General features: G+C 43.3%; 1 protein-coding gene across 1 annotated transcript in view; it reads left to right on the top strand.

The window, feature by feature from the left end:
- Positions 1–23,437, top strand: part of GPM6A (glycoprotein M6A) — a gene marked incomplete at its 5' end in the record, with an annotated part of 136,204 nt that overhangs the window by 89,826 nt on the left and 22,941 nt on the right. The window contains one exon of the mRNA XM_083367305.1: positions 17,578–17,770. Within this exon, the coding sequence (XP_083223431.1) occupies positions 17,578–17,770 (193 nt within the window). The remainder of the gene's footprint in view (positions 1–17,577; positions 17,771–23,437) is intronic.

The raw sequence follows: 23,437 nt of genomic DNA, 5'->3' as shown, positions 1-23,437 counted from the left end.
TCTTAATCTCTTCTGCCTCTGTTAGGTCCCTGCCATTTTGGTCCTTTATCATGCCCATTTTTGCATGAAACGTTCCCTTCATCTCTCCAATTTTCTTGAAAAGATCTCTGGTCCTCCCTATTATATTGGTTTCTTCTATTTCTTTGCACTGTTCATTTAAGAAGGCATTCTTATCTCTTCTAGCTATTCTCTGGAATTCTGCATTCAATTGGGCGTGTCATTCTTTTTCTCCCTTGCCTTTTGCTTCCCTCCTTTCCTCAGCTATTTGCAAAGCTTCCTCAGATAGCCATTTTGCTTTCTTGCATTTCTTTTTCTTTGGGATGGTTTTAGTTGCTACCTCTTGTACAATGTTGCGAACCTCCATCCATAGTTCTTCAGACACTCTGTCTATCAGATCTAATTCCTTAAATCTATTTGTCACCTCTACTGTATATTCAACAGGGATATGATTTAATTCATACCTGAGTGGCCTAGTGCTTTTCCCTACTTTCTTCAATTTAAGTCTAAACTTTTCAACGAGAAGCTCATGGTCTGAGGCACAGTCAGCTCCTGGTCTTTTTTTAACTGACTGTATAGAGCTTCTCCATCTTTGGCTGCAGAGCACATAGTCAATCTGATTTCTGTGTTGACCGTCTGGTGATGTCCATGTGTAGAGCCATCTCTTGGGTTGTTGGAAAAGAGTGTTTGCTATGACCATCGTAATCTCTTGACAAAATTCTATCAGCCTGTGCCCTGCTTCATTTTGTACTCCAAGACCAAACTTGCCTGTTATTCTGGTTATCTTTTGGCTTCCTACTTTAGCATTCCAATCCCCCATGATGATAAGGACATCATTTTTTGGTTAGTTCTATAAGGTGCTGTAGGGATACATAGAACTGGTCAATTTCATCCTCTTCAGCACCGGTGGTTGGGGCATAGACTTGGACTACTGTGATACTGAATGGTTTGCCTTGGATTCGAACTGAGATCATTCTGCCATTTTTGGGATTGTATCCCAGTATTGCTTTTCCTACTCTTTTATTGACTATGAAGGCTACTCCATTTCTTCTGAAGGATTCGTGCCTGCAGTAGTATACCTGATGGTCATCTGAATTAAATTCACCCATTCCTGTCCATTTTCGTTCACTGATTCCTAAGATGTCGATGTTCAGTCGTCATCTCTTGTTTGACCATGTCCAGCTTGCCTTGATTCATGGATCTTACATTTCAGGTTCCTATGGAGAAAAAATCTTTACAGCATCGGACTTTCCTTTCACCACCAGATACATCCACAGCTGAGCATCCTTTCGGCTTTGGCCCAGTCACTTCATTCTTTCTGTCACTACTAGTACTACCACTCTGCTCTTCCCCAGTAGCATATTGGACGCCTTCCAACCTGAGGGGCTCATCTTCCAGCATCATATCGTTTTGCCTTTTGTTACTGTCCATTGGGTTTTCATGGCAAAGATCCTGTAGTGCAATAGTGCGATAGTTTGAACATTCTTTGGCACTGCCTTTCTTTGGAATTGGAATGTAAATTAATCTTTTCCAATCCTGTGGCCACTGTTGAGTTTTCCAAATTTGCTGGCAAATTGAGTGTAGCACTTCTACTGCATTGTCTTTTAAGATTTTTTTTTCATTTTTTTATTAAAGAGTTTTACAAAAAAAATTACAATACATATCCCCAAAACCCACCCACCCCAAACCACCCCACTTCCCCCCACTTCCCAGAGCTGAATACAGGGTTATAGATATAATAATCATATTCTAACTAAAATTATCCATTATAAAATTAAGATTTAAGATTTAATTTAAGATTTTGAATAGCTCAGCTGGAATATTGTCACCTCCACTAGCTTTGTTGTTGCTCAGTTTTTCTAAGGCCCACTTGACTTCACATTCTAGGATGTCTGGCTTGAGGTCAGTGACCACCTCACCTGGTTATCAGGGATGTTAAGCTCATTCTTGTGAGCTTAATTACTTAATTACAAAATTACTTCTGTGTAATTTTGCCACCTCTTCTTAATTTCTTCTGCCTCTGATAGGTCCCTGCCATTTTGGTCCTTTATCATGGTCATTTTTGCATGAAACGTTCCCTTCATCTCTCCAATTTTCTTGAAGAGATCTCTGCCCTCCCCCCTATTCTATTGTTTTCTTCTTTTTATTTGCACTGTTCATTTAAGAAGGCATTCTTATCTCTTCTAGCTGTTCTCTGGAATTCTGCATTCAATTGGGAGTATCTTTCTTTTTCTCCCTTGCCTTTCGCTTCCCTCCTTTCCTCAGCTATTTGCAAAGCTTCCTCAGATAGCCATTTTGCTTTCTTGCATTTCTTTTTCTTTGGGATGGTTTTAGTTGCTATCTCTTGTACATTGTTGTGAACCTCCATCCATAGTTCTTCAGGCACTCTGTCTATCAGATCTAATTCCTTAAATCTATTTGTCACCTGTACTGTATATTCAACAGGGATATGATTTAATTCATACCTGAGTGGCCTCGTGCTTTTCTCTACTTTCTTCAATTTAAGCCTAAACTTTTCAACGAGAAGCTCATGGTCTGAGCCACATTCAGCTCCTGGTCTTGTTTTTACTGACTGTATAGAGCTTCTCCATCTTTGGCTGCAGAGCACATAGTCAATCTGATTTCTGTGTTGACCATCTGGTGATGTCCATGTGTAGAACCATCTCTTGGGTTGTTGGAAAAGAGTGTTTGCTATGACCATCGTATTCTCTTGACAAAATTCTATCAGCCTGTGCCCTGCTTCATTTTGTACTCCAAGGCCAAACTTGCCTGTTATTCCGGTTATCCTTTGGTTTCCTACTTTAGCATTCCAATCCCCCATGATGATAAGGACATCATTTTTTGGTGTTAGTTCTATAAGGTGCTGTAGGGCTTCATAGAACCGGTCAATTTCATCCTTTTCAGCACCGGTGGTTCGGGCATAGACTTGGACTACTGTGAAACTGAATGGGGATTGTATCCCAGTATTGCTTTTCCTACTCTTTTATTGACTATGAAAGCTACTCCATTTCTTCTGAGGGATTCCTGCCCACACTAGTATACCTGATGGTCATCTGAATTAAATTCACCCATTACTCTCCATTTTACTTCGCTGATTCCTAAGATGCTGATGTACAGTCTTGTCATCTGTTGTTTGACCACGTCCAGCTTGCCTTCATTCATGGATCTTACATTCCAGGTTCCTATGGAGAAATTTTTTTTGCAGCATCGGACTTTCTTTTCACCACCAGATATATCCACAGCTGAGCGTCCTTTCGCTTTGGCCCAGTTGCTTCATTCTTTCTGGTGCTACTAGTACTAGCCCTCTGCTCTTTCCCAGTAGCATATTGGACACCTTCCGACCTGAGGGGCTCATCTTTCAGCATCATATCATTTTGCCTTTTGTTACTGTCCATAGGGTTTTCATGGGAAAGATACTGGAGTGGGTTGCCATTTCCTTCTCCAGTAGATCACGTTTTGTCAGAACTCTCTGCTATGACCTGTCTGTCTTGGGTGGCCCTGCAGGGCATAGCTCATAGCTTCATTGAATTACACAAGCCCCTTTGTCACGACAAGCCAGTAATCCATGAAGGGGGTAAAATCTATAAGGGGCTTTTAATAGAATTAGTTTTGTGACATCCTGATTTAATTATCATAGAAGTATCATATATGGGCACGGGTAGGGGCCTTCGACGGAAACCCAATAGGAGGCCCCTGATTAGTTTTCTTTCTAAATTTTTTAGGGGGCTAGGGAGGGGGGAGGGTACTCTTTTTGGTTGTTCGGACAAGGGGGCCAGTCCAACAACCTCTGTTCAGGCCAGTGCCAAGGTAGTTCGCGGGGGGGAGGAGCGGGGGCCGGTTGCCTCCATGGCTCCAGGGCTGGTCGTGGGAATACCTATTCCCACGACATTAGGGAATGGCAGCAGGTGCAGGAGCAGAGGGCCGTATCGTCCTCAGGGAAGGCCTCTCCGCTGCTTAAAAGCGGTGAGGCACTCCGACCCTCTGGCTCCGCCCCAGGGCTCTGGGAGTGAGGATGTGCAGCCTCCTGAGCTCCGGCTGGTGTACTTGAATGCCAGGTCTGTCGCTAATAAAGCTCCTCTCGTCCGTGATTTGGTCGAGGGTGAGCAGGTGGACCTGGCTTGCATCACGGAGACTTGGTTGGGCCCAGAGGGAGGGATTCCTCTGGTTGACCTTTGCCCACCAGGTTTCCGGGTGCTACACCGGCCTCGGGCTCAGGGTAGGGGTGGGGGTGTGGCTGTTGTTATGAGGGAGACCTTATGTCCGCGGGAGGCCACCGTTCCCCAGATAGTCGGGTGTGAGTCTCTCTTTTTGACATGTGGCCCTGGTGCACAGTTGGGCTTGCTGCTGGTGTACCTTTCGCCTAGTCACATAGCAGCAGCCCTGCCTGAGCTTCTCGATGTCCTCTCTGGGTTGGTGATTGAGTTCCCGAAACTTATAGTTTTGGGGGACTTCAATCTACCATCGCTGGGAGGATCATCTGAGTTGGCTCGAGAGTTCGTGGCTTCCATGACGGCCATGGACCTGACGCAAGTAATTTCGGGACCGACTCATGAGGGAGGCCACACTTTTGACTTAGTTTTCTTATCTGGACAGTGGTTAGATGATCTTAGTGGGGGCTCCCCAATTGTTATGCCCCTGTCATGGACCGATCATCATCTCCTGCGGCTGGTCTTCCGTTTTGCCACCCCCCCCCGCCGTGGGTGTGTGGAACCAATTAAATGGTACCGCCCCAGACGCTTAATGGATCCCCAGAGGTTCCAGGCGGCGCTGGGGTACCCACCTGCCTCCCTTGCTCACAGCTCGGCAGATGCCTTAGTGGAAGCCTGGGAAAGGGCAGCCACTGAGGCTCTTGACCGAGTTGTACCCCTGCGGCCCCTGACCCGGTGCAGATCCCGTCGAGCTCCATGGTTCTCCGCGGAGCTCCGGGAGATGAAGCGTCGGAGACGGGGCCTAGAGAGCGGTTGGAGATCCAGCCGATCCGAATCCGACCGATTGCGACTAAGAACCTATACTAGGTCTTATCTCGCTGCGATAAGGGAGGCGAGGTCTAACCACTTCGCCACCCTTATCACGTCCGCAGATAATCGCCCGGCCGCCCTGTTTAGGGTGACTCGCTCCCTCCTGAATCAGGAGGTGAGGGAGGAACCCTTGCAGGGTCGTGCCGAGGAGTTTAACCAGCATCTGTCGGACAAAATCGCTCGGATTCGGACCGGTCTGGACTCTGACTGGGCAGAGTCTGTCGAGCAGGACGCGGGCGGTCTTGTCGATATCACCTGGGAGGAGTTTGATTCTGTGACTCCGGAGGAAGTGGACAGGATCATGGGGAGGCTGAGCACCACCACAAGTTTATTGGACCCGTGCCCTTCCTGACTGGTCTATGCAGCCTGGGAGAGGACACGCAGCTGGTTCCAGGCAGTTATATCGGCTTCTCTGAGTGAGAGTAGCTTCCCCGCTGTCTTGAAAGAGGCGGTGGTGAGGCCTCTCCTCAAGAAGCCTGCCTTGGACCCAGCTGTATTGAACAACTTTCGTCCTGTCTCCAACCTTCGCTTTCTTGCGAAGGTTGTTGAGAGTGTGGTGGCACATCAGCTCCCTCTGGTCCTGGATGAAGCGGATTATCTAGACCCATACCAATCGGGTTTCAGGCCCGGGTACAGCACGGAGACGGCATTGGTCACGCTGGTGAATGATCTCTGGAGGGCTCGGGACAGGGGGCATTCCTCTGTTCTGGTCCTGTTAGACCTCTCAGCGGCTTTCGATACCATCGACCATGGTATCTTGCTGCGGCGTCTCAGGGGATTGGGAGTGGGAGGCACGGTTTTACAGTGGTTCTCCTCCTATCTCCAGGGACGTTTGCAGTCGGTGTTGGCAGGAGGGCAGAGGTCGACCGCGAGGTCTCTCATTTGTGGAGTTCCTCAGGGGTCGGTCCTCTCGCCTCTCCTGTTCAACATCTATATGAAACCGCTGGGTGAGATCATTCGTGGTTTTGGAGTTGGATATCATCAGTATGCTGATGATACCCAGCTTTTCCTTTTGACCCCAAACCACCCCAGTGATGCCCTCGACGTGATGTCCCATTGCCTGGAGGCGGTTCGGGTCTGGATGGGGAGGAACAGACTTCAACTCAACCCCGACAAGAAGGAGTGGCTCTGCATACCTTCATCCCGGGTTTATTTGGACATTCCATCTTTAACCATGGGGGGTGAGGTGTTACCCCCCCGTAGATAGGGCTCGCAACTTGGGAGTCCTCCTAGATTCTCGGCTCACCCTGGAAGATCATATAGGAGCTGTGACTAGGGGGGCTTTCGCCCAGGTTCGCCTGGTGCACCAGTTGCGGCCCTATCTAAGCCGGGATGATCTATGCATGGTCACTCATGCGCTCGTGACCTCTCGACTAGACTACTGCAACGCTCTCTACATGGGGCTGCCCTTGAGGACCACCCGGAAGCTCCAACTGGTACAGAATGCAGCCGCGAGAGTTGTGTTGGGAGTCTCCCGATACTCCCATGTTACACCTCTGCTCCGTGAGCTGCATTGGTTGCCAGTTGCCTTCCGGGTGAGATTCAAGGTACTAGTAATGGTATTCAAAGCCCTACATGGCAGGGGTCCGGAGTACCTGAGGGAACACCTGCTGCCGGCATCGACTTCCCTCCGCCCTGTGCGTTCCCACAGAGAGGGCCTCCTCAGGGTGCCACAGGTCAGAGAATGTCGATTGGTGGCCCCCAGGGGGAGATCCTTCTCTGTGGGCACCCCGGAGCTATGGAACCAGCTACCGGTTGAGCTCCGGACGGCGCCCGACCTTCGCTCCTTTCACCGCGAGCTAAAAACATACTTTTTTGTACAAGCTGGCCTGGCCTGATGAGGGGATTGGGGGGGGTTGCTATTCTCATTTATTGGTTTTAAGATGTATTTTAGTATGTGGGCATTTATTTAATCTAGTTTTAACTTTTGTAATTTGTATTTTTATTCTTGCCCTGTTCACCGCCCTGAGTCCTTCGGGAGAAGGGCGGTATAGAAATATTATTAAATAAATAAATAAATAAATAAATATAAATTAAGAGGGAGGTAGGATGAAAAGCAGGAATCTTGATACTTATGCCATGCCTATCTGTTAAGTATTGAAAAGCATTTTTTTTTAATTCAGATGGGTACTTGTTCCTGTTATGAAGCAGCATGCCTTTGAGGTTCCTGGATGAAGTGTCTATGAATAGGTGCCATTTACTTGGGTTATAGGTGATTCCTATAGCTTTGACTAGACTGGCTTCATTGTTGCAGAAGCACAGCCCATCTTGTTGATTGAAGAAGTTGGAAAACATTGTTGTCCCTTTCTCTGATCTGTGACTTGCACACTTTCATCCACCGTTCCACTCCTTCAATCTATATGTCAGAAGCTCAGCTTGGGACGATAAGATCAAAGTCTCTGATCAGATTGTTGAGGTCTTTCTGGTTGGGGAAGTATGGCTTTCTCTCCTCAGACACATCTGAAAAATTGTAATCTGTATCTGCAATATCTTCCTCACTGTCTGACTTGCTTCTCACTCCTGAAGATAGTTGATCCCTCTCCAGAGCAGTGGGAATGGGGAGCTTAGGGCAGTGTGGTACCAGGCGATGGATGAAAGAATGTCTGGATACATGATTGGACACATGCTCTTGCCAATTTGATGTTTGGAAGGGTCCACCATGCAGAAGTAGAAGTTGCTTGAGTGGTCAGTCAGTTTCTGCCAAATTCTTGGGCTACCAAGCATCATGACTCTCTTTTCTCCCCTGTACCAGCCTATAAATATAACAAAAATATGTCAATTTTTCAAAAAAAATGTGATATTTCACACAATATTGTGCAAGATATTACCACAGGGCATAATATATATATTGTAGAAAAATAAAATATATAGTGAAAAATTTCTTAATTGAAATTCTTTTATACTGTAATAAATCACTGAAATTCCATCTAGCAAGCAGCAATTTGTTCACTTTATCTTCAAGAGTTTTGTTGCAGTGCTTGCGTGTGAAATTAGGTGCCCAGGGCTTGTCTTAATTTCCAACAGGGATGCCGAAGCATGTTTTGTAGGCCTTACACATCTTAACAGATGCTTTCATGGAGTACTTTTTCCTTCTTGTCTTGATAAATTTCCCACCTATATAGCAAAATGTATGTAATGGGTGCAAGCAACCTCTTGATGACATGCAAATAAAATATTGCTATTCACTATTCTCTTACTCAGTAATTAGACAAAGTAAAATGTTGGTTTACGATACCTGTACTTTTATACTTCTATGGATACTCCTGGATGATTCCAGAAAGTGCTAGAAAGTACTAAATGATTCCAGAAAGTTCTAGAAACTTCTGACAAATTCTAGAAACTTCTGGACAGTTCTCACAATTCCAGAATATTCTGGCAGTCTACTCAGCATTGAATGTGAATCAAGAATGTTCTCAAAAACAGATAAATTTCAAAATACCATTGTCCTGACTACAGAAGCAAAGTTTTTGTGAAACAATAGCTATTTTCTATTTATTTTAGAAATAAGGAATTAGAAAAATACACTTTTCTACCCAGGAACAAAAACTAAATTGAAATTGCGGGGTATTATATACAATAGGTGGTTCTATCATATAGGTCATTGCATCACTTGAACTCCAGCTGAATTTCTAGTAGATTTGGCTACTAGTTTTCTTTGATCTTTTTGATCTTTCTCTATTTCAGCCAACATATGACCATATGGTGGGAATAGGAGCATTGATGTTCTCATCAATCAGGAGGAATCATTGTATAAATATTCAGCTCAATTGTAAAGCTTTCACAAGTTCATTTCAGTGCACAGAACAGTTTCTTAGATCCAGCATTGGAAAATTTGTCCAATGCATGTTTATGAAACAGAAGCTTCTCTGTTTTGGAGATTAAGGAACTACTTTTGTTCGAAATGTCTGTTTTTCAGTAATTACCTGATTTAAGATCCAATATTTGTCATAAAATCAAATCCTAACATTGGTCTACAATAACTGTTTAGAATGAAAACAATAAAAAATCACTTCAAAAGACATTTGTGAGAATTTTGTTTTATTGATTCAAAAAATAACATTCAATAGCAGTATTTTCAATAAATATAGACTTGTTCTTAAATAAATTATATACAATAATAAGAAACATCAATATTCTAAACTGAGATATTACTTAAAAAGGAAAAGCATTAAAAAAACCTAACATACTCAGGAAGTTGAACTAAGTTATTCACATTCACAAAGTGTAACAAAATCATGCAGAGACACATGGTTTTTAGATTAATAATGGTATTTATATAGTTAATTTGGGTGAGTGAAGCTTGTGAGGAACTTTGTATTGCAAAAAGCACAACATTCAGCCATTGAAATTGTTTAAAAAAACAAAAGTAAAAAACTGCTTTGGTATAAGATTTCAGTGAGATGTAAAACGGATCACACTATTTGCTTATTTTACAGTATGTTTGCTTGTATACCTGTTAAAAACATCTGTAACCTGGGACTTAAGGAATGTATAAGTGTAATTTTTGTTTTTCTTGTTATTCCCCTCTAGAAATATGTAATGCATTTTGTTAAAATAGTGTAAAAGGCCATTTTTCTCATATTATCTGGGCACACTGACATCTGTAACTTGATGTATTTGTGTGAATGAAAAGGGTAAGGCAGCAGAATATATAGTTATAGTTTATAGTTTATTAAATTTTTATACCGCCCTTCTCCCGAAAGACTCAGGGTGGTGAACATATAATAAAAATACAAAAATACAAAAGTTAAGGAAAAAATTAAATTATTGCCCAAGTAAAATAGTAAAAATATACAAATATTAAAACCCTAAGTTAACTCCCCATCAGGCCAGGCCAGCTTGTTCAAATAAATGGGTCTTTAACACGCGCCGGAAGGAGCGGAGATCCGGTGCCATCCGGAGCTCAACCGGCAGTTGATTCCACAATGCCAGGGCGCCCACAGAGAAGGCCCTCCCCCTGGGGGCCAACTGGGGGCCACCAGCCGGCATTCTCTTACCGCAGGTACCCTGAGGAGGCCTCTCTGTGGGAACGCACAGGGCGGAGGGGAGTCGACGCCGGCAGCAGGTGGTCCCCAAGATATTCAGGACCCATGCCATATAAGGACTTAAAAACTCTCGCGGCCGCATTCTGTACCAGTTGTAGCCTCCGAGTGGTCTTCAAGGGAAGCCCCATGTAGAGAGCATTGCAATAGTCAAGACGAGAGGTCACGAGCGCATGAGTGACCGTACACAGGGCATCCCGGTCCAGATAGGGCTGCAACTGACGCACCAGGCGAACCTGAGCAAAAGCCCCCCTAGTCACGGCTACTATGTGGTCTTCTAAGGTAAGCCGTGAATCTAGGAGGACTCCCAAGTTGCGAGCCCTATCCACGGGGGGTAAAAACTCACCCCCCACAGAAAGCGATGGAACATTTTTAATGTCCCGGGATGCCGGAATGTACAGCCACTCTGTCTTGTCAGGGTTGAGTTGAAGTCTGTTCCTCCCCATCCAGACCCGAACCGCCTCCAGGCAACGGGACATCACAGCGAGGGCATCACTGGGGTGGTTTGGGGTCGAAATGAAAAGTTGGGTATCATCGGCTTATTGATGATACCCAACTCCAAAACCACGAATGATCTCACCCAGCGGTTTCATATAGATGTTGAACAGGAGAGGCGAGAGAACCGACCCCTGAGGAACTCCACAAACGAGAGACCTAGGGGTCGATCTCTGACCCCTTGCCAACACCAACTGCGAACGTCCCAGGAGATAGGAGGAGAACCACCAAAAAACTGTGCCTCCCACTCCCAATCCCATGAGACGACGCAGCAGGATACCATGGTCGATGGTATCGAAAGCTGCCGAGAGGTCTAATAGGACTAGGACAGAGGAATATCCTCTATCCCGGGCCCTCCAGAGATCATTCACCAGTGCGACCAATGCCGTCTCCGTGCTGTACCCGGGTCTGAAACCCGATTGGTACGGGTCCAAATAATCCGCTTCATCCAGGACCAGAGGGAGCTGATGCGCCACCACACTCTCAACAACCTTCGTAAGAAAGCGAATGTTGGAGACTGGACGAAAGTTGTTCAACAGAGCTGGGTTCAAGGCAGGCTTCTTGAGGAGAGGTCTCACCACCGCCTCCTTCAAGACAGTGGGGAAATTACCCTCACTCAAAGAAGCAGATATAACCGCCTGGAACCAGCCTCGTGTCCTCTCCCTAGCTGCATAAACCAGCCAAGAAGGGCACGGGTCCAATAAACATGTGGTGGAGCTCAATCTCCCCATAATCCTGTCCACTTCATCAGGGGTCACAGAATCAAACTCCTCCCAGATAACATTGACAAGACCGCCCGTGTCCTGATCGTCAGACTCTGCCCAGCTGGAGTCCAAACCGGTCCGAATCTGAGCGATTTTATCCGACAGATGTTGACCAAACTCCTCGGCACGACCCTGCAAGGGATCCTCTCTCACCTCCTGATTAAGGAGGGAGTGAGTCACCCTAAACAGGGCGGCCGGGCGATTATCTGCGGACGTGATGAGGGAAGAGAAGTAATTACACCTCGCCGCCCTCATCGCTGCGAGATAAGACCTAATATAGGTTCTTAACCGCAACCGGTCGGATTCGGATCGGCTGGACCTCCAACAGCTCTCTAGGCCCCGTTTCCGACGCTTCATCTCCCGGAGCTCCGTGGAGAACCATGGAGCTCGTTGGGATCTGCACTGGGTCAGGGGCCGCAAGGGTACAACTTGGTCCAGTGCCTCAGTGGCTGCCCTTTCCCAGGCTTCCACTAAGGCATCCGCCGAGCTGTGAGAGACGGAGGCAGGTGGGGATCCCAGCGCTGCCTGGAACCCATCAGGGTCCATTAAGCGCCTGGGGCGGTATCATCTAGTTGGTTCCGCATCCCCACGGTGGGGGGTGGCAAAACGGAAGACCAGCCGCAGGAGGTGATGATCGGTCCATGACAGGGGCATGATAAATGGAGAGCCCCCACCAAGATCATCCAACCATCGTCCAGATAAAAAAACTAGGTCCAGGGTGTGGCCTCCCTCATGAGTTGGTTCAGAAATTACCTGCGTCAGGTCCATGGCCGTCATGGAAGCCATGAACTCCCGAGCTAACTCAGATGACCCTCCCAGGGATGGTAGATTGAAGTCACCCAAAACTAAAAGTTTGGGGAACTCAATCACCAAACCGGAGAGGACATCGAGTAGCTCAGGCAGGGCTGCCGCTGTGTGACTAGGCGAAACGTACACCAGCAGCAAGCCCAACTGCGCCCCCGAACCAAACCTCAAAAAGAGAGACTCACACGACTATCTGAGGAACGGTGGTCTCCCGTGGACATAAGGTCTCCCTGATAACTACCGCCACTCCCCCGCCCCTACCTTGAGCCCGAGGCCGGTGTAGCGCTCGGAAACCTGGTGGGCAAAGATCAACCAAAGGGACCCCTCCCTCTGGGCCCAACCAGGTCTCGGTGATACAAGCCAGGTCCGCATGCTCACCCTCAACCAAATCCCACACAAGGGGAGCCTTATTAATCACGGACCTGGCATTCAGATACACCAGCCGGAGCTCAGGAGGCTGCACATCCTCGCTCCCGGAACCTCGGGGAAGAAACAGAGGGTCGGAGCGCCTCAACGCTTGTAAGTAGCGGAGACGGCCCTCCCAGTAACGATATGGCCCCCTGTCCATATGCCTGCTGCCATACCCAAATGTCGTGGGAATTGGTAGTCCCACGACCCGCTCCCGAGCCCCGGATGTAACCACACCCCACTCCCTCCCCACGCAGTCAGACCCCGGCCTGGCCTGAACCACGGTTGTATGGCCACCCCCCATAGTCAGACAACCACTGCCCCCCACCCCTCTCCCTAACCCCATAAAAAATTTCACTAAAAAATTAACCAGGGGCCTCCTATTAAATTTATATCGAGAGCCCCTGCCCTTACCCGGCCATCTCTCAGGGTCCCAATAATTGGGCCCTTCATCGAGACTGGAAGTGGCAAAGAAGCTACAACCAGCTACAACCTCCCAGGAGCAGCCCAGGAGCAGCCCGGAGACGCCGAGGCGGAGCAGCCCGGAGATGCCGAGGCTGCAGAAACCGGCAGGCCGAAGCCGAGCACAGCGAACACAGCGGCAGCGGCAGACGAAGGCAGATGGAAACAGCCACTCATAGACGGGAGCAAACAGAACAGCAAGCTACCTCATTCTTTGCCTCTTAGACTTAATAGTCCAAATCCCCTACCCAGAGGGCCCGAGAGGACCCCTGAGGGGCTCCCAAGGGACGCCCAACAACTGGAGCTCACGGAGCTCAGCCCAACACGTCCGCCATCTTGGTTCTATCTATAAATTAAATACATTGATTGGGCATTTATCTGTGCAATATGCTTAATACTTTCAATAATATAATTTTGCTATATGTGTAAAATATGAAAGAAAGCTAGATTTTTTCCATATTTTCAGATGGAAGCTTAGGCAGACAATTTTTGATCATATCCCACCCACTCTCATCTTTTTATAAAGGTAGTGGGAGGACTGTACTGATTTTTAAAAGAAGGACAATAGTTAATGTAAGGACATGTGCATTATCTCAGCTGAAGATATCTAGTGCATTTTAAAATATACTTATATTCGTTATTGTCAACTAACACCACAAACTTCTTTATGTTGCGTTATGGTTGTAATTCAATATAAATCATTTTATTTCTCCTAACTCCTTTGAGCAGTGTAAGCATTCCAAATACAATGCTACAAGCAGATTTTACTTTAAGCAAGTAGATATTTACTGAGCAATAAAACTGTAGAAAAAAGTAATTCCTTTAAGAGCAAGGAATGTAATTAATTATGATTGTACAGTATAGTCTTATGATTGTACAGTATAGTCTTAGCTCATGAAGATACATTATACTGAAGTAAATCACAACTTCAAACATTGTCTGTTATTCAATACAAATTCAACTCCAGAAATGATGTCCCATGCACATACATTCTCATCAACTAAGCTCTTGTCTCATAAGATATCTCAGCTGATTAATTATACATTCAGGGAACTGTCTGTGATAACCTCTTCAGCATATTCAATCTCTAGAGCTGTTGAGATTATATCTTCCTGAATTTCCAGCCACTGTGACCAGGAATTTTATGAGCAGTTACTCACTGTTTCTGGAGATCATCTACCTTTAATAAACATCTGCATTTTGTTTTGACTTGCCTGGTTGTTCATCATGATTAAGCCAGTCAATATCTGATATCTTAACAAAAGATAATCCCATCATTTCTAATGATAGCTGTTTTAAATTGAACTATTTTTATAGACAAATCACTGGTTCTAAAGTTGGTGAAAGTAATATTAATCAATGACATAGACTGCACATGTTATAAACATAAATTCCTTCACTTAAAGGGATGTGGGATTAAAAAATGTTTATGTAACAATATTTTATAATTGGTATGCAGTCCTATAAAAATTAGCAATTATTTGTGTAGTTTCCTGTTTAGTAGAATTATTATTTTTTAATCTTGTTGAGAATCTTTTCATTTTCTCATTAACTTCATCCCAATGAATGCTACTATCTTAAAAGGCCTCTGAGTATTATTGATTCAACATGCACATCAATTCTGTAGGTGTATTGAGTATTACTCTTTGTAGAACCTATATTACATTATTTCAATGATCTTATTTTATTATATTCTCAATTAGTTTGATTTATTTTAAAATGCAAGTTTATTTGACATATCTTATTTCCTGCATGTATTATATTTGACACCATAAGAAGGTGAACCTCATATAAGGAATAACCGTTCAAAGATTGTACAATGATTTTAAATATTGCTTTATAGAAAAAATATAGCATATATTTAGATTTTCATTGACTGTCTTGATTATCCAATTTTAATTTGTTTGTCTTATAATGTTACTGTACTTTTAAACTTTTCTGGTCAGGGATGTTAAAGCAAGCAATAATAATTAAGGGACAGATCCCTTTGTAATAATTTGCATGGAATCAACTTTAGCTTAATCCTGACATGTTTGAGTGACTGTGGGTTTAAAGGTCTCATATACTTAGTGATTAAAGGCCCCAAGTGTGGTCTGAGCAAGATAGCTGTTTCCTTATCTGTCAGAGCTCTAATTGCTGGAGACAACTCCCTGTGAGGAGTAACTGTCTGGAGCACTTGTGGACAGCCTCTGGTCCTTGCCTTGTTCACAAAGGAATTACAAAGAGCCAATTTTCTTGCCAGTTCTTCATTCCATCATGGTTGTCATATAATAATAATAATAATAATAATAATAATAATAATAATAATAATAATAATAATAATAATAATAATAATAATAATAATAATAATAATAATAATAATAATTTAATTTGTATACCGCCCTTCTCCTGAAGGACTCAGGGCGGTGAACAGGGCAATACATAATAAAAAAACAGAATACAAAAATTAAAAAGCAATTAAACCATTATGCCCATAATAATTAATACGTATTAAAATTAGAACTATTTATAAAAACCCAACCCCATCCCGTCAGACCAGGCCAGCTTGTTCAAAAAAGAAGGTTTTGAGATCGCGCCGGAAGGAGCGAAGGTCGGGGGCCATCCGGAGCTCAACCGGTAAGCGGTTCCAAAGGTCTGGCGCGCCCACAGAGAACGCTCTCCCCCTGGGGGCCACCAATCGGCATTCTTTGATCGGCGGCACCCTGAGGAGGCCCTCTCTGTGGGAGCGCACTGGACGGAGGGAAGTTGACGCCGGCCGCAGGTGTTGCTGTAGGTAATCCGGACCCATGCCATGAAGGGCTTTGTAAGTCATCACTAACACCTTGAACCTCACCCGGAGAGCAACCGGTAGCCAATGCAGCTCGCGGAGCAAAGGTGTAACATGGGAGTATCAGGAAACCCCCAAGACAACTCGCGCGGCTGCATTCTGCACCAGTTGAAGTCTCCGGGTGGACCTCAAGGGCAGCCCCATGTAGAGAGCATTACAGTAGTCTAGACGAGAAGTCACGAGTGCATGAGTGACTGTACGCAAGGCATCCCGGTCTAGATAGGGCCGCATCTGGCGCACCAGGCGAACCTGGGCAAAGGCCCCCCTAGTCACAGCTCCAATATGCTCTTCCAAAGAGAGCTGTGAATCTAGAAGGACCCCCAAGTTGCGAGCCCTATCTACGGGGGGTAATAGCTCACCCCCCATGGCCAAAGATGGAATAATCGGAATTTCCCAGGATGCCGGCACGAACAGCCACTCAGTCTTGTCAGGGTTGAGTCGAAACCTGTTCCTCCCCATCCAGACCCGGACCGCCTCCAGGCAGCGGGACATCATGTCGAGGGCATCACTGGGGTGGTTTGGGGTCGAAATAAAAAGCTGGGTATCATCAGCATATTGATGATACCCAACTCCAAAACCACGAATGATCTCACCCAGCGGCTTCATATAGATGTTGAACAGGAGAGGCGAGAGAACCGATCCCTGAGGAACTCCACAAATGAGAGGTCTCAAGGTCGATCTCTGCCCCCCTGCCAACACTGACTGCGAGCGTCCCAGAAGGTAAGAGGAGAACCACTGGAGAACTGTGCCTCCCACTCCTAACCCCCTGAGACGTCGCAGCAGGATACCATGGTCGATGGTATCAAAAGCCACTGAGAGGTCTAAAAGGACTAGGACAGAGGAGCAGCCTCTGTCCCGAGCCCGCCAGAGATCATTCACCAGCGCGACCAATGCCATCTCCGTGCTGTACCAGGGCCTGAAACCCGATTGGTACGGGTCTAGATAGAGCTGTCTTCAGTTCACAATTTCTTCACTGGAAGTCTAGGTGTCCAGGACAATTTAAAATGCTAGTTGTTTGAAATAATTTTTTTGAGGTTCCTACTGAGTTTATTCTAATGATTTAGGCAGTGTAATGGTAAAGTCTTCTTAGAGACAAACTTATGGTGCCATCAGGGACACATCCATTAATTTATAATACAACATTGCAAATGACATGCTATTGTCTACTATAAGAACATTTTTATTTTTTCCAGCTGAATGGAACGTTGGAAAAATATGAAAGGGAAATCTGTCATCTGGATATCACTTTAAAAACTGAACACAATGGGATAAAATTAGTTGTCATCAAAGAAGTCAGCATCTTATCGAAGATGCAATTGGACATTCACATGAAATGTTGCTGACTTCTCATTCTGAACTGATCTCTCTTTTCCTGGTCAGGTATCCCAAAGAATATATGCAATCCACTCTGTGCTTCCCAGAGCTCACATAGACACAAACAGTGCTGCAACATGAGGGCAAAGCAGAAAACCCAGCAGAAATCGATTCAGAATGTTTCTTCATTTTCTTCAGAAAATATTGGTGCCGCTTATGGAAAATGGGTTGAAAACCATTCCACAAGCCATGCTCTGCACGGTTTTCCAATTTTTAGTGGGGAGGGGATCTGGTTTCACCCAATACGCTGCTTAGCATTTCAGGTAAGCTAGGCATGCCACCTAGCTAGGCTTAAAAGATATCCCAGAATTAAAGAAAAAAAACCTTTAGATTGTCTTGGGGCAAAAGAATATTGTCATGTATTAAGTACATTCTTCTCTCGTCAGGTTGTTTTGAATGCTGTATCAAGTGCTTGGGAGGCATTCCCTATGCCTCTCTGATTGCCACCATCTTGCTGTATGCTGGAGTTGCTCTCTTCTGTGGGTGTGGACATGAAGCACTCTCAGGAACAGTGAACATTCTGCAAACCTATTTTGAGATGGCAAGAGCTGCTGGAGACGCTCTTGATGTTTTCACAATGTAAGTCTCTGCCTGATCTTTTATTACATTGTTTAAATACTGCTGTAAGAATAAATGTAATTACTAGACTTTTCTCTTCAAGAATATCTGTTGCAAAAGCAAGCTAATTATAATATCAAACAGAAGGAGTATCAAACACTTCTCTTTATATAACTGTTTCTTTTAATGGCTTTCGCAGTCTGAAAAACAGATATACACTATGATTGGCAGTGGTTTAAATTTAAAGACAAAATGTACCTGTGGAAGGAAACTGACAATAGATGTATTTACCACCCTCCCTATTCAATGTATGATGTGGGGTCAAACCATTAGAATAATAATCAGCTTGATTGACCTTCACCTTTCCCAAAGGCTAAGTATCATTAATTACATAATATTCTCTTTCCTGTGTACCCATATATGTACATACTCCTTACTGTTTAAAACAATTCAGTGGTCAAATGTTTACATACACTGTACTCATCATCGATCTTCATTGACCAGTCTCAGGCACACTTCATTCTTAACAATAGAAGAAGAATAAGTCGTTGTTGCTTGCCAACTTAATAAAATGATTTTTGGCATTTTTCCACTGCCCTTTGGAGCATGTAACACTTTCTACAATTGCTTAAGGAATCTCTTTAATTACATTATGAATAGTACAATAGCTTACATGAAGGATATATAAATAACTCAATTATCGGTGATAAATTATATTCATCACTAAAATATAAAAGGCTGTAATTCACTACTTCTAATTTCTTCTGTTGCTTTTCCTCGGAAAGATTTAAGCTCTAATACAACCAGTGAGAGGATGTATAAATTGAAACTGATTTGTGCAACATTGGTTGGCTGTTTGTACACAATGGGATTCATTTTACAAAGTTGATGCAAAATAAAATGGCTAGAAGGACAAAAAGCATTTTTGCTGTCCAAAGTCCCATTTGAAAACCCTAAATATTTTGCATATTATTGTATGGTAGATTCTCAGTGAGCAAAAATTAGGATTAATCAGGATTAATTTACAAAAAATGCCCACAAACTGTTTCCCCTCTGTTCTGGAAGAATTTTTTAACTGATAGAGCTTCATAAAATGTATACAATTCATATTGTAGAAGCCTAGGAACCAAGACTACTGGTTTCAGGCTCAATGCCAAAGCACATGAAATATATTCAATATTGTAGTTATGGCAAGTTCATAAGTTAGTAGCACATATCTACAACAAAGACAGGGTGTGCTTGCAGTGCTGCTTTTCTCTTTTTGTTACTCCCTACCAACCCATGGGCAGGGATGGAAGTTTTGGCAATTCTCCTTTTTTATTTATCATTCTCTCTTTATGTTGATTGGTCTAATAAGTAAAAGCTGCTGTTTAATTCAAGAGATCTGAAAACCTCATGACCTTCTTGTAAGCCACTTAGTTACAGTTAGTTCTATGGAACTGTACTATTTGATTCAAAATAAAGAGATGGGTATAAACTCATTTGAATTATTCTGTACAGTAAGATTTTAATTTTAATTTAGCCACAGAGGTCTAAATAAATGTCACATTTATTTATTGTATCAAATTGTTGTACTGCCCACTGAAATACTTTCTAATTGTCATCTTAGTTCAGAGTCTCTCTCTCTCTCTCTCTCTCTCACACACACACAAACAAACACACACACACACACACACACACACACACACACACAGAGAGAGAGAGAGAGAGAGAGAGAGAGAGAGAGAGAGAGAGACTGAATTTGTAGGATTCCTTTCATGTACAGGTAGTCCTCTACTTATGAACAATTGCATAAAGTCTGTTTAAAATTACAGTGGGTCACCACTCCAGTTATGTGACCACATTTTGGCTTTATGACTGGTTGCAACATCCTGTGATCACATGATTGCAATTTGTGAAGTTTTTTGCCAATTCACACTTATAACCACAATGTTCCTTTCATGACCGTGGTGATTTGTTTAATGACTACTGAAAAAAATGTTGTAAAATTGGATCCAGTCATGTGGTTTCCTCAACTTACCATTGTAACAGCTTATGACTGGAAATTCAGTCCAATCATAGTCATAAGTTAAGACTACCTGTATGTACTGTCAGTTTATGTGTATCCATGTATGGATAGTTTAGTTTAGTTTAGTTTAGTAGTTTTAGTCTATAACTACAGGAAAATAGACACAGTGGTATGTTTGTATAATTATAAACTATATCATTCCTTTCCTTTTTTAATCAGCAATACGGATTACTTCAGTTCCTTCAAAGTGTGATAAACCAGCATAGCTGTGTTCAGGGATTCTTTCTGCCATGGACAGAAAACTTACAGGTCTCCTCTGTGCCAGGACAGTTAAGGTGTCAAAGGACAACTGGAACAGTTCAGACCAGTCATTAGCCATGGGACCTTTTGAGTGACTAAGAACCAGCCACTCAACCTGTTATGAGATAAAATTAGGAAGGAATGCTATGAATGCAAATTGATGCTGTTGGAGGAACAGAGAGATAAAATTTAAATAAGAAAAACAATATCATCATCCACTTTGATGCTGCCATTGGACATTGGAAAATTGCAATTGGGAAGGGAGTATTATTCTCCACTACACACATGCATGGCAGGACTATTAATATTTTAAAAATACAAATGAAAATAAGTAAACTGCATCTTTAATGAAATATACTGCTGATGCTTCCATTGTTCTAATCCTGGTTATCTCTTTCTTATACTTCACAAAGTAGGAAGCTGTAGTTAATCAATTGTGTTCTTGTTCCATATTATCAGTTAGTAATCAACAGTTACCCAGTTAGTTAGGGGGGCTTTCGCCCAGGTTCGCCTGGTGCGCCAGTTGCGGCCCTATCTAGACCGGGTTGCCTTGCGCACAGTCACTCATGCGCTCGTGACCTCTCGTCTTGATTACTGCAACGCTCTCTACATGGGGCTACCCTTGAAGACCACTTGGAGGCTCCAACTGGTACAGAATGCAGCCGCGAGAGTTGTATTGGGGGTCTCCCGATACTCCCATGTCACACCTTTGCTCCGCGAGCTGCATTGGTTGCCAGTTGTCTTCCGGGTGAGGTTCAAGGTGTTGGTAATGACCTACAAAGCCCTCCATGGCATGGGTCCAGAATACCTTGGGGAGCACCTGCAGCCGGCGTCAACTTCCCTCCGCCCAGTACGCTCCCACAGAGAGGGCCTCCTCAGGGTGCCGCCGGTCAAAGAATGCCGACTGGTGGCCCCCAGGGAGAGAGCGTTCTCTGTGGGTGCACCGGATTTATGGAACCATCTTCCGGTTGAGCTCCGGATGACGCCCAATCTCCGCTCCTTCCGGCGCGACCTTAAAACCCATCTCTTTAAACAAGCGGGCCTGGCCTGATGGGACGGTGTGGGATTTTTATAAATGACTTCAATTTTAAATTTGTATTATTTATGGGCATTGTTTAATCATGTTTTAATAATTTTAATTTTTGTATCTAATTTTTATGTATTGCCCTGTTCACCGCCCTGAGTCTCTTGAGAGAAGGGCGGTATATAAATTAAATTAATAAATAAATAAATAAATAGTATATGCATATGAGGTTCTTTCTGGAATAACGCATCTGCTTCTTTGTTTAGAGTATGATACATTGTCACCCACCATAAGGCAGCTTTTATAGGAAATGATCTAATTTCATGCTGTCTGGTTCATAATTTTTCTATCCCTATGATTTAAAAGCAGAACAAAATCCTAACTCTAAGCTTGTAAAATATTAATAACTTCAGTGTCCCTCAGCTTTTAATCCTCCTTTAAGCATAATCAAGCCGAATGGCTCAGTGCTGATGTTGGGAAAATATACTGTTTCTTTGAATGTATAATCTTGAGGGCTGTGGAAGTGGCAATTTAAAAATTATTAGCCCCACTAAGAAATATATCCTTTTATTTTTAATTGTATTTATTTAGTTGTTTATTCAATAAAGCAAAATTAAATTATTAAAGATTGTACCCTGTAATGCTCTTTATTTGGAAAAAAATAATCTGCTTAAACATAGATGCCAGTTGTGCTGCAGAATGGCAACATGAAATCCTTGAAGGTATCTTGACTATAGATGAGTCTCAAGGGGAATGTGAACATGAACTGTGTCATGGGCAGAGATGCTTTCATGCTGCTTATCATCCATCAGCATTTCAAAACATAAATTTCTGAGATCAAAACCTTTGCTTATTTTCCTTTGACACATGTATAAGCAAGACTGAAGGAGGAGTTCATGAGTAATAGTAATTGCATGAATTTGGACTGTGGAGAGAAATCCTGCTTCTTTTAGCATTAATTTTAATAGAAAACTTTTATTAAGAGTCAGAACTATGGTCATGAATAGGGTTGACTGTCCCCTTAACTGAAACGAGAGACCTCCCTCAGGCAGCAGTGCAGTGGACCTGTGGAAAACTTCAACGCATCCCTCCCACACACCAGGGCCCTGGGACAGGGCATAGTTATCATGAAACACTGTGCATCATACCATCACAATACAAGCTCCACTCCTTACATCCTTATGTGAGACACCTGAACTCAAGTATAAAAATCACAACCTCATGATACACAGTCATGCTTCATTTTGCCCCACCTGTGGATGCTCAATATTGAAAATTTCTGCAGTATTGAAAATGAGAGCTTTGATTTACAAGATTTAAAAGGTTTGCTGGAGACATCTAGTTAGCATTTGTGGGGAAGGATTGAAAGTTAAAATTGGGAAAGTAGATAAGGAAGCAATTTTTTTTATCATTTCAATCTTTAATCCTTGTCTTAAAATAAGCATGAAAAGATCTTAAAACCCACCACTGAAATTTGGCCATCTTTTTGCCAACATTATGAAGTTTAATCCTAAAATTCTGAGAGTATGCACAAATGTTGCCACATGTAAACCCTGTGTAGTCTAGCCTATCTTTTTTAAAAACACAATGATTACTAAAAGTATGATAAAAGAACTCACCCTATTTACATCTGCTCTTAGATCAGTTACCTATATCATCCAAATATTGTTTATTATTGTTTCTGCAAGGATAATAGTTAATCAATTAGTTTTATAATACATAAAATAAGGGATACATTAAATCATAATATAAGTGTGCCTATGGAATAAATAAATTAAAAAACTTAAAATCTTTTTCAAGCTTAGTGTAGGTTTCTGAGTAGGGTCATATATTGTCCAGGCTGGTGTAATAAATGTGGGATAAATGAGTGAGGTTATGGAAAGAGTGACAATTAGGATAGGCAATTATTGCAGATTTCCCCCAAAATCTCCAATCTTTTCCTCAAGATTGTCCAGGCAAGTTATAAAACCACTTGCATCTCTGTAGGTATAGCAAGAGATTTAAAGAGATGAAACTGAAATAATTGTCCTCCCACCTCATACTGTTATTTTTTTAATTATTAAAAGAACTTCTATTCTAAAATCTTGACTGAGCCACTGTGCATTATGACATTGTATACATATGTTTAGAGAACAGATGACCAGGCTGAGCCTGAGGAAGGGATCAAGCATGTCATCAGTCTCAAGTCTGTTCATTCCCAAAAGAGATCTAAGAGATCTAAGTCCAGCCCACCTTGAATATCTACCGCCAATGTGCTTTGACCATTAGTAGTTCAGATTCTTGTAGAGAGATTTAGCATGTAATAAATCTACAGGTTTATTTCAGCCACCTTGGCTCTGGTTTCTTACACTTGATA

This window comes from Vipera ursinii (assembly GCF_947247035.1).
Source record: "Vipera ursinii genome assembly, chromosome: 7".
Lineage (NCBI taxonomy): Eukaryota > Metazoa > Chordata > Lepidosauria > Squamata > Viperidae > Vipera > Vipera ursinii.
Note: the sequence above shows the minus strand (reverse complement) of the source record. Positions and strands in the feature narration are given on the sequence as shown.